This window comes from Anser brachyrhynchus, assembly GCF_964034855.1.
Source record: "Anser brachyrhynchus genome assembly, chromosome: 15".
NCBI lineage: Eukaryota > Metazoa > Chordata > Aves > Anseriformes > Anatidae > Anser > Anser brachyrhynchus.
Window position 1 is genome coordinate 18161638 of NC_137733.1, and position 12633 is coordinate 18174270.

Below are 12633 nucleotides of genomic sequence, written 5' to 3' on the forward strand. Positions count from 1 at the left end.
TTCCTGGCCACCTTGAATCTGTTTAGAGAGGAGGCAGTGATGGACTTTGGAACTGAGAAAAAAGCATGGAGGCTTATAAAGAGGAGAGTTCCAACTGACAGAGAGTTGCAACAGGGAGCATTCACTGCAAGAGAGATTAGCAGTCTCCCGAAGGAACAAACACAACAGAACTGCTCAAAGGCAGCAGAAAGAACTGTTTTTTTTCCGAAAGAGATAGGAGCCATGCAGAGGTTACTGCAATTAAGGAAATCACTGAAAATTACTAGTCTGAAAAGAGATATTTTTCATTCTGCTCTTCAAGAACACAGTGGGCGTAGAGAAAATGCTTACAGTTTCCTTTAATTTATGTATGTTTCACTTGTTTCAAAAGTTACCTTATTATAAAATGGTGTTCAAATAAAATCTGCCCTTATGTTTGAAATTGTTTTGCTTGTTATTTGTAGCATGATTACTTAAAGGGAAAATATAGGCAGTTCCACTGAAACTTTTGGCTAACTCAGGCTTCTATCTCACCAGCCTCTTGGAGAATTATTCCCTAGCTGGTGAGCACTTCAAACATGTTATTTCAGTCACAACATAGTGCTAACATGGCTACTCAGTTTTTGGACCAGAAATAACTTGCATGCACTCAATTGTGAATGTAAGTGGAACAATTGCAACTGCCTTTCCTTTTTCACGTACATTTACTTTAAGAGCATTAAAATTCAGTTCTCCATATGGGACTGCAGTGAGGAAAACAGTCATCCTCTTTAAAGCATCGTTACAGGGATGCCACTGACCCTTCATAAACTAATTAGATATTTTATAGCAGCGACTCATTAAGTTAATATATTACATAGAGTTTTCTTGTTTTAGGCAAAGCAGCGAAGTTTCTCAGCTGAGAATCAGCAGAAAATAAGTGAACAAGACAACAAGCAGGTATTGCCAGAAGCTAAACACTGTAATATTTTGCCCTTTTTGGTCATTCATTAATGCAGTATCAAAGTTCTGTGGCACTTCGTAATATAGTCTAAGGAAAAATTACAACTAGTGACAAGACAAGAGGCAATGGACACAAACTGAAACACGAGAACTTCTGTCTGAATATCAGGAAATGTTTCTTTACTGTGAGGGTGACTGAGCACTAGAACAGGTTGCCTGGAGAGACTGTAGAGTCTCTGTCCTTTGAAATATTCAGAAGCTGTCTGGACGTGGTCCTGGGCAACCTACTCTAAGTGGTCCTGCTTGAGCAGGGGGGTTGGACCAGATGATCTCCAGAGGGTCCATTCCAACCGCAACCATTTTGTGATTTTGTAGTACAGGCTGAGAACAAGAACTAACTGTCTGGGAAGCAGCACTGTGTAAAAGTGCCTGAGGGTCTATGTAGACAGCAAGCTAAATGTGAGCCAACAGTGTTGTCTGGCTGCACAGAAGACCAAACATTATCCCGTGTTCTATTAACAGGAGCATGGCAGTAGATCAAGGGAACGGGTTACTCCCCTCTGTTTAGCACTTGTTAGACCACAACTAGAATACCACATTCAGTGTTGGCCCCCAGTATTAGAATTACATCAATAAACTACTTAGAGCAAGCAAGTTCGGTGAAGGGCTGACAAGATGGTCTGGGTCCTGGAGCACTTGCCCTGTGAGGAGAGGCTGAGGAAGCAGAGCTTGTTTTTAGCTTGGAGAAAAGAAGACTTCAGGAGGACCCAATAGCAGCTTTCCAAATACCTATGGGGAGCTGAAGAAGACAGAGCCAGCACATTCACAGTGGTGCTAGTGGGTGGACAAGAGAGAACTTGCTAAGCTGAAACAAGAAGCTAAGACTGGATGTAAAGAAAAGTTTTTCACCATTGGGAGAGTCAAGCAGTGTTTGCAGAATTTGCTTGTACACTCTTCATCCTTGGAGGTTTTCAAGACCAGACTAGCAAAAACACTCAGTCACCTGGGCTGACTTCATAGACAAATTAACTCTGATCAAGTGGTTGGACTAGATGCCCTGCTGCAGTTCCTTCCAACCTGAATTGCATGACTTTTCCTATTATCTAATGTTTCTAAAAATATTTGCAGGTTGTTTTCATTATTTTATTCTCTCCTTATTTAAAAAAAAAAAACTATATAATTTGCACTTAATTAGTGCAGAATGTTTGAAATTCTGCTATGTAATTAAAAAATTGTTGACATCTTTTTTTAATAACCTTTCTCTCCTGTCTCGTTTCTGTTTATTTTGTCTCTCTGTTCTGTTTAGATATCCTCCAGAATGGAGTTTGGAAGTCACAGATAGTGTCAGTCTTGGTCTGTCAAAAGAGAGGAAGGAAAGGAACCTTTGAGCAGCCCAAGTGCATCTCTGTGGAAACAGGGTGGGACAAGAGGCTTGCTGCTTGTAAATGTGTTAGGCAAAAAAGAGTAAATAGTCCAGTAGGTGTAGGTGTTTATGCTGGGGAGAAAGAGTACTAACTGAAAAAATCCATCAGCTTTGTGTGGGTGTGTGAGGTTTCTTCACTCCACTCTCACCAAGAGGCCTCAGCTTAAGATGGGGCAGGCCAAAAGGGCATATATTTTGAGTGATAATTTTTCACTAATATAAAAAGTCTTAGCATGTTGCATTGATATATTAGAGAGTATGTTGTTAATTCAGTGTAAATTTTAATGTTGGAACAAAGCTTGGAAAAGCCTATCATAGAATCATAGGATAGTTTAGCTTAGAAGGGACCTCTGGAGGTCTGTAGTCTATCTTCCCCCTTGTCAGAGCAAGGTCAGCTAGAACAGGTTGCTTAGGACCTTGTCCGGTAGTGTTTATCTTCAGGAAGGGAGACTCCACAGCCTCTTTGAGCTATATGCTTTAGTGTTCGGCCACAATCACGTTTTTTTTTTTATGTACTGCAGTTTGTGGCTGTTGCCTCTTATCCTGTCACTGGTGCCACTAAGGAGAATCAGGCTATGTCATATCAGGTTTAAAATTAATGAAATTTCTGGTTTTGTAATTTTTTTTAAAACTGTATCACAACAGCCTGAAATCCTTTTATATGTCATAGGTTGTATAGTTCGTAGTAAGATATATACTGTTTATTTAGATAATTTATATTTTTCCGTAAATCTGGCTGTTAAGTAGAGTAGTTTTTCCTAACTATAGCTAGGGAAGGAAGTTGGACTTCAGCTGAAATTGCAGCAAATGCATGGAACAAAAGCATTCCATTACATTTTGTATATGCTATAGAGCAGCTCTGCTACTCCCAGAAAATTTTGTGGCAGCAGTTAGTATAACATACTTCAGGCAGGACCTGAAAAGCAAGATGTCTGTTGTTGGGAGGGGAAAGGCAGTAGAGAGAAGTTGTTTGGCATTGATGAAAGGATCTTCTCTCCTTTGAAACAGATATTTATTTCTGCTTACACCAGATGATAGAATACAAGCTTGAGAACAAGATTGTAATTGTATTTGCTACTCTTGCAGAGTTCCTTGGAAATTGTCTTTTTCATTCATTATTTCAAAGTCATACTGTAAAACACAGCGCATGTCTTATATGGCGAGGATGGCCAGACATTAAAACAGAGAGCCAGAGAGGCTATGGAATCTCCATCAGCAATTAAAACACACCTGAACAGTCCCCGCAGCAACCTGATCTTTCAGTACAGACAGAGATATTTGTCTTATGTCCATGGTTCATTCTGATGGTCATTGTCAGTCTCAATCTTGCATTATGTCTACTTTTGAAATAGGAAAATTTCCATGGTATTGGTAGAAATCAGGAGAGTACTCAGTAGGTACTACACAATCATGGCTCATCCCATAGAAAGCAATGAGAGGATGTTGGATTGATTCAGTCACAGTTAAATGTTGTTTTTCTTAACCAAAAGACTCAAGGAAGTTGGTAAAACAATAAAAAGAATTCATATACTGGAGAGCTTTCACCAAGTCCATGTAGACTTTTTGAAGTTATTTGCTAGTTTAGAATGCTAGTTTAGTATTTATTACATTTTATAATTTAATAAACAATTTTATAATTTAATTAAATAATTTTATAATTTAATTTAGTATTTATTACATTTTATAATTTAACTGTATGATTTCTATGACAACAGTATTCAGCTAGAAAGAAGTAGCATAGGTACAGGTCATTATATTATGTGGTACACGTGCGTAGTGCAGTCATGTTTCTCAACTGTCTCAACTGAAGATCAGTTTATGTGCCAATTGTATTTAGAATAAATTGGAAAAAATGCAGATCAAATACGTGTACAATATGTGTACAAATGTATTATGAAATGGTACAATTACTCAGTAGATATTTTCCTTTTGAAAAGAGTCGTCAGACTTCAGCTGACTAACTATGACTGTAGAGCTCATTTGAAGTTACCTAAAAACCTTTTTTTCCTGAAAGCAGAATTCCCTCATATGATAGCCATGTCCAGCCACATTAGAGAAATACACATGTTGGTAAATTATAATGAAGATTATTCTAATCTGTTCATTTAGAGGTTTCTTCTGGATTTCTTTTTGTTAGAACGAAAGTAACTTTTAAAACTACATTCTATTTATTTCATGTGTTTTCACATACGTCTCTGTAAGTATATATGTACTAATATATATATATATATGTTTTGTTTTCTTTTTTTAACAGAACCATCTCGGTGTTTTTTCAGTGGTTAATCCACTTGCTTCAAGTATAACTTCCAGTCTAGCCTCCAGTGTCGGATCGGATTGTTCATCTCCTCCAGCTGTCTCAGCTGTCAGTGCCAAAGCTCTCCCATTCTATTCTGGTGGTAACACAATTGAATCAGTTATAGGCAAGTCTTAACATTCAGTCTCTGATTGTATGTGGTTTGTTGCATTATTCAAATCTCCTTATTTCAATGTAGGTTCGGAACAGGTTTTTGGTAAAGACAGTAATGTTGTACATACTTTATTATATGTAATTAAAAGCAATATCTGAATGTTAATTTAAATGATTTTCCCCAAAATCATTATTTTTCACAAGGTCTCCAGTGTGAGCATAGGAGTGAGTGAACAGGACATTTAAACTGTAATTTTGTCATTGGTAGTGGCCAGCATAAACCCTTTGTAATGCATCTCTGTGTGTTCCTAAAAGTAATGTCTCCTCAACATCTGTTGATGGGCTGCTGAGATCTGACTTTATATATATATATATTTGTATGTATCTATTTATATTTATATATATAAAGCACCTATCATCATACTGATAAACACTTTTTGGAACCACTCTGATGACAGGGATAAGAACAGGAGTTGGCCTATTAGTACCTCAGCACTTCTGTTCCAAACCAATTCAAAAAAAAAATAAAATCCACAATACTTTGCTGCCAGACTGTCTGGCTGGTGTTTAATACTGCTACTCTGTCAGGGTTGGAGGGCCACCTATTATGAGTGGCAACAGTTTGCACTGTGACACCTCCAGCTGTGTGGCAGAACAGTGCAGGCATCACAGAAGGGCAGTGGGATGTGAAGGCTCAGATCCATTACCAGTCAAAACGTATCAGCAACAGGGAGCTCCTATTAGGAGAGAGCAAGCTAACTTTGCACACAGAGCATGCTGTCTCTGTGCTTGAGGCTGAGTCAGTGAACCTTCTGGACTCTTCCAAGGTTCAGAAGATCACCAGACAGAAATGCATGTCAGTTAAATGTATCATGTCAGTGGGGGACGGGTGACAAGGGGGACTGTAGGCTCAATTTTAGAGTGGGTACAGGGAAGAGAGAAAGAAAGAAGACATCTTAAATTTCCAGTTCTGCAAACAACAGCCCTTGTTTTCTGGGTACCCGGGACAGGTTCAGGAAATACTCAATTCCAAAATCTGTGTCCTTAACCCAGAGCCTTTCCCTTGTTTGCAACCAGCTAGGCTTTTTATGTGGAAAATGGTACAAGGGGATAAATATTTGAGTAACAGACACTGATTTTCTATCCAAGTTCTTAATAGCAGAGGGAAGAACTTCAACAGTAACTTCATGCAGTCAGTGTTAGGCAATTGTATCACGTTATCCTGTTCTGTTTATTATTATCATTAGAGAATGGAGATAATTAGGTATACTAAAGTGTTTAGACATAAGCACATTCTCACTCCAAAAATAACAGAACTTGACACGTGGTGGGAGAATATCTGTTCTCAACAGTATGTATAGAGAGATACAGACATTTTTATTCTAAAGAAGGAAGATATTGGCCTAACCATAGCTGGATGTTGATGGACTTAGAAAATATCTACTGACACAGTGTGAAATACAGTGAAAATTACTCAGAATCTATCTGTTCTGAGCACCTGAAAACCACAGGTGTTTGCTGGAGATTAATCAGGCGGAATGTAATCTTTATTACATTCATCACATTACTGTTCTGGGGTTACCTCATTGCAGCTTTTCAGTACTTAAAGGGGACTTACAAAAAAGATGGAGAGCGATTCTTTGCTCAATCAGATAATGACAGGGCAAGGGGAAATGGTTTTAAACTAAAGGAGGGGAGATAAAGATTAGATGTTAGGAAGAAATCCTTCACTCAGAGGGTGGTGAGACACTGGAACAGGTTGCCCAGAGATGTTGTGGATGCTCCATCCCTGGAGGTGTTTAAGACCAGGTTAGATGAGTCCCTGAGCAACCTGATCCGGTGGGTGGCATCCCTGCCTACGGCAGAGGGATTGGAACTAGATGATCTTTAAGGTCCCCTCCAACCTGAGCCATTCTATAATCCTGTGATTCATTATTTCCATTTCTGATGCTGCTGGCAAAACTTCACAGAATCACAGAATGGCTGAGATGGGAAGGGACCTCTGGAGGTCATCTGGTCCAACCCCCATGCTCAAGCAAGGCCACCTAGAGCAGGTTGCCCAGGGCCATGTTCAGATGGCTTCTGAATATCTCAAAGGATGAATATCTCCAGTAACTCCGTATCTCTTCATGTACTGGGCAGCCCAGAGCTGGACACAGTACTCCAGGTACTGTTGTATCAGCCCAGCACTTCTTTAAGTATCAGCCTTATGGCAGCACAGAACACTGGCAACTTGAAATTCCAGGGTTTGTGTGTTCTCCAGAATGAAAGGTGCACATCATGTACATTGGTTATGTAGTTTGGTCTGATGAAGTGCTATGTACTTTGTTTGACATCATATCACCGTAAGCTGAACAATGTGTATTGCATGTTCATGTCCTTCTGTCAAGAAATCTGTTAGTCTTTGAACATGTATCAAACATCTCATGCTGCTGTTGGTGGTTCAGCTGTTTGAATTCACAAATATATTGTCAGATCAAATGAATTGTTTCAAGAATACAAACTTTGAGAGTTTGGGGATGATGTGTGTTCTTGATCCACAAAACTCTGCACTTCTATCAAGATTTGCCTTTACTGAAAATGTAGTTGGTATGGCTCAAAAACCTCTTTTCTCTCAGTCGTGTAGTACAGAAGGGAATAGATGGCTCTTGAGCCAGCAGTGTTCACTCTGAGAGAAACATGTCATTGATAGCAGAAAGGAGTGTCAGGATATTTTCACCTTCTTCCCAGCCTTCTAGAGCATTTGTTGAAGGAGTTACGTCCTTCAGTTAACCCACTATTCTTTTGCTGTGAACCTCCAAGAAGCGTATGGCTCCATGTTTTCCATAACTGAACATTAGGTAGTTGAAGATACTAATTAGTTTTTTCCTTAGCTTTCTCTTTCTTGAACAGAACAAACCTAGCTCTCTTAGGTTGTCCTTGTATATTACATGTTTCAGTACCCTAGCCATCCAGGTGGCAAGGAACTGGACACACTCCAGTTTGTCAATGTCTTTCTTGCACTGTGAACTCCAAAACTGATTGTGGTACCCCTGCTGTGGTCTCACAGGTGCTTGAGAATAGTTGCTTCCCTCAACCTTCTGCCTACGCTTCTACTAATGCAAGCCAATATGCATTAGTTACTGCCATGGAGCATTTTACTGCCCATGGAGCATATTGAATTCATTAGTATTCCTAGATTTTTTTCTGCAAAGCTGCATTCTGGTCATTTGGCCACCAGCCTGTACTGTTGCAAGGGGTAATTCTATCCCAGGTGCAGCATTCTTCTATTTGCCTTTGTTGTACTTGATGTTTCCAGCAGTTCTTTTAGACAGCCTTGTGTGATCCTTCTAAGGGGCAGTCCTGCCAGCCAGCGTATCGTCTGGGCTCCTTTAGTTAGCGTTAATGCACAAACTTGTTGAAACATAGGGCACTTTTACAGTAAATATGTTTTATTCAGTAGGCTATGACAGGGAATGTTTTGTGATTTGAAAGACACTGTTTTTTCACATCCTGTGGTGTAAGTCACATGACCAGGGAGTTGCTGTGATTAGCTGGTATACTTTAAGGTTTCTGTGTTTAAATCAATGTGTACCAGAGACCAGGAGACTGCAGACAGTGAGTCAGCACTTAGCAATGGTAAGTTAGGCATTTGCTTTTCTAATGTTTTTTTGAAAGAAATGTATATAGAATATAAAATCACAGATCTTTTTCTGCAGTCTCACAAGTATATAGCTTACTTTCCTAAAAGATTTGTTTTATGATCTGGGTGTTAGAACATAAAATAAATTTTAAATTATTTTTAGATGTCAAAGTTAGAAGGAGAGGAATTTTAGTTTGCATTCTATTTAAGTAATATAATTTCATCGGCTTATGGTTAATATTTTAAGAGGTGCTATGGATTGAAAACACATTTTTGTCAAGACAAACAGTGCTGTTGGAATAAGTAGGGGCTAGCTGACTGTAACAAGTTACTATGAGATCCAAGGTCTAATTTATACTATATGTGCTAATTCAATATAATATTTTAATTGTGATATACTGAACAAGTGTTGCAAAGTAATCATTTAAGCAGTTGTATGCTCTGTTTCCCATGTCCCATTGTCATTCTGTTATTGAGCTTAAGAGATTCTTGATTCTTCTGAGACAGAATATGCCCCTGCTGTCCACAGCAGCTGTTTTTATAAAATGGTTTTCAGGATGCTATTTTTATTAACTGAATATGAGTCACAACATACACATCTCATGTAAGTATAAGTTAATGTACTTTACTGTGAGTGTGTAGGTCTCGTATTTTTTTCCTCAAAGGAATTACATATATGTAAGTTCTTTTTCCAGAGTTCTACTTTGTGGATATACAAGATGGCATTGAAAAGAAAGTGCTTTGCATAATCTGAGTAGAGCAGAAAAATAAAACATTATTGTAAAACAGAGAAGAAATACATAGTGTTCTTGTAGGAATTGGTGCATTGAAGAATTCTAAAAAAAAAAAGTAAAAAAGGAGCTGCGGCAAGAGAAAGGGCTAGGCGATAATGGGAAAAGGGGATGAATGGGTTTGGATGAAGGGTTAGGGGAGATGCAGGAAAGTTGCATTAGCAAGAACTGAGAACGCTTTGTCCTACAGTGGGGTCTGAAGCCTTTTCTGTGGTCCTTCATCTTGATTTCATGGGGAGCTGCAAGCCTTCTGTGCTCAATGGTCCTCTAGAGCTGGGGAAGAGAAGGAGTCAGGGGAATTGAGAATAAGTATGCCAATCAGATAAAACAAGCATTTAATATGGAGGCTTGGGTGGTATGTTGGACGCTGAACAAAGATGGAGTGGAAGAAGGTGTGTTGCTGTAATCTGCTCCTGTCAGATTCCAGGGAGATTGGGTGAATAGCCTGGTTTTGTTCTGATTTAAAACAAAAAGAAAGAAGCATAAGCTGAGAACATAAAAGCTTCACTTTGTGTGAAGTACTCCTGAAAAATTTTAAAAATGAATAAATGAAAATATTTTCAAAGAGATTGGAGAAATTAGAGAGATTAGATATGCAAAGTATCAAAGCAGAAAGATTTGGAGAGGAGTAAATAGGGGAGGGGCAGTAGTGAAAGGAAACCATTCAAGTGGTAATAGAGAGAAGGTGAGACCTTAACACAAGGGGATGCTTGCCAGCCTGTTACTTCACTTTGTTGTCTGTGTTAGGTTCTGGGAATGTTTTGGTTACTTGCTTTGCTTTCTGTTGGATACTCAAGCATGGAGATTTTGCCTGTCTGAGAGCCTTGTCATTTAAGGAAAATCTGTGTCTCTTCCTTTGCCTCCCATATATGTTGTGATCTTAAATGAAGAGAAGTTAAGAGGAAGGGGGAAAAATAACTCTCCATCTTCTAACACTTTATAAGCAGTGGACCTGTTAAAAAGTATATCAATAAGAACCGTTTCGTATTTCCCAGAGGAAATTTAGACTGGTATACGCCTTGAATTGTGAGGCAGCCTGACTGCCTCTAAATTAAATATTGATTTTGAATTTTGCATTATTTATTTAAAATATTGCACATTTTCATGTGAATATTCTGACTTTCCTTACATCTGCATGCCCTGATATGTAACTCAGTTACCCCAAAGGGTAACTGTCCTGAGGGGCATTTGCAGTGCCTCAGGTATAATGACTGCTTATTATATATATATATATATATATATTCTCAGGTATAATGACTGCTTATATTCAATAAGAATAAATATATTTGCATAGGTATGTACGTTTTATTTTTCCTCTTTTTTCTTTTAAAGTAGATCTAAACACAACAGGTGACACAGATCTGTTCAAAACATGGATAGATAGCCACCTCTTCATTATCCTCTATTTAACTGACCAGCTGAAAGATCTCCGATAGCTTACAAATGAAAGTTTTCCCTTTTAGAAAATACAGGTGCTGTCTTTTACAGTGTGCCTGTACTATACTTCAGGTCATGATGTAGATGTTAAAGGTTTTTGTGATGGAAACACTAATAAAAACAGACAAAGTTTCCTCATTTCAGCCATCAGGATAGTTTGACGTATAATTCACTAACATAATGTTCTGCTTTACAGGTTCTGCTTTAGATTTACATTTTAAAGATGTGAATGTTGCATCCATAAATAGAGAATGGGAAGATCAAGAAGGCAGTGACGTTGGATTAGCAAGTAAGAGGTCCAATTTGTAAAATTAAACTCTATCCTCATTTAAAATATTTTTATTTATTACCTTTCTAAGTTTTTACTCATCAAAATAGTTACAGCCAACAAAGACTGTGGAGAAAAGTTCCCAGTTGTGCTCCAGCTGTTTAACTTAGTGGTGTAAAGAGGTTGGATGGCTATCATCCTCTCTGTATATTGCAAGGGGTCCATCTAGTAAACTTTTTTTTTAAAAAACTTGCTTAATGATTTGGGTCCACAGGCATAACAGTTGATGAAAGTAGTAACTTAATGCCTTCCTGTAAAAGTATATATGTTTGAGTTTGACTGTCTGCATGTTGAGTGCTGCAAATGTCTGGCAGCAGACAGTTTGTGTTGTAGAGACCTTCAGGTACTTCCATGGGTAGGTTGTTGCTGAGAGTGGGAGTGAGGATGAATCTTGAGATGGAGCTAGCAACCTGTAGAACTTGATACTTAACAAGTTAGGGACTTAAGCTTTCTGTGTATCTAACCTGGGAGGAGTAATATAATTGAAGGTCTTACGGGCTTATTTCATACTCCTTATTTCTGTCTACCTATATTTTCCTGACTTTATCTGATTTCCTACTTAGATCTATTAGAATCCTTCAACTAGCTAGCCTGTTGTGGGAAAGGAGAGTGACACAGTGAAAAGATGGCCAGGGAGGAAGGACTGGTGGGAGAAACGTCCAGAAATTAAATTTTAAAATGTCACCTTTTCTGCGTGAAAGCAGAAAGGGGAAAATAAATGAGAGAAAAAGGATAGCAAAATAGGAATTGAAAACTGTCAACTATAGTTTTGTTATCGTATTCCTTTTAGTGTCATACAGCAAGAAGACGGACATGTTTCTATAATTTTTACATATATTTTTGATTCTGTTTTGCTAGCATTTCATTATAAGAGGTCTACAGTGATTCTTAAGTTTCTTATGCATATGTGTTAGAACTTTCACTTGTGCAAATAAAACTGGATTCTTGGATGGCAAATGGGCTCCTCCCATGTCATTCTTGCCCTGTAGCTCTAGTCACAAGGAATACAACAGCTATAGCTACTCGTTAGTTTACTGTTGCTGTTGATCCAAGAAGAAAAGCTTTCACTTAAAAGTGTCTATATACATTATGCATTTTTTTCTTTTTTAAGGTAGTTACTTGATTACTTTAGTCTGCTGGCTGAAAGAAACAATACTATTGATTTGATAGTGTTGAAATATGTAAATTGTCACTGGGACCCCCGTAGATAGGACTGTACCCCTGCCTTCCGGAATCAAAATGTAAGACATGGAAATCATTTTGACCCAAGTGAACGTCAAGTTTCCTTACACCCTCAGGAAAGCCTGTATTGTAAGCAACCATACAGTGCTTCTTTTCAGAAATAAAACAGATGTCCCGAGAGATTCTTCTTCAAACTTTTCCTTCTCCAAGGGCTTCCTTTGAAGTAGAAGGGAGCAGACTGGTAATTTTATCACCCCAATAGTCTATGGACACATGGAGCACACTCAAAATTCAGGAAAGTCACTTGGTTTGAAATGGACTTTTTCACTTCAGTAGCTCACTGATATGAAAGCGGGCAGAAGATGCGTCACATAAAGTGACAGGTGACATGCTTATGTTTTCAGGTCTGAGCAAAGAATCTGAGGAGTCAGTTTACAATTCACGTTTGGTAGCGTTGATGCTTTGGCATCAAGTAGATCAAGGCAGATTCTAGGAGTGGCTTCACTGTTGATAGCAAGATCT

The 12633-nt window shown here is 38.4% G+C and overlaps 1 protein-coding gene across 10 annotated transcripts in view; it reads left to right on the plus strand.

Moving 5' to 3' along the window:
- The window catches only part of UNKL (unk like zinc finger), a 50329-nt gene that overhangs the window by 28230 nt on the left and 9466 nt on the right, over nt 1-12633 (plus strand). For 9 of the 10 annotated variants that reach the window (XM_080556210.1, XM_080556214.1, XM_080556213.1 and 6 more), the window contains 3 exons: nt 856-918; nt 4599-4764; nt 10798-10890. In XM_080556210.1, coding sequence (XP_080412336.1) covers nt 856-918; nt 4599-4764; nt 10798-10890 — 322 coding nt within the window. The remainder of the gene's footprint in view (nt 1-855; nt 919-4598; nt 4765-10797; nt 10891-12633) is intronic. The other variant, XM_080556211.1, reaches the window with a different exon arrangement.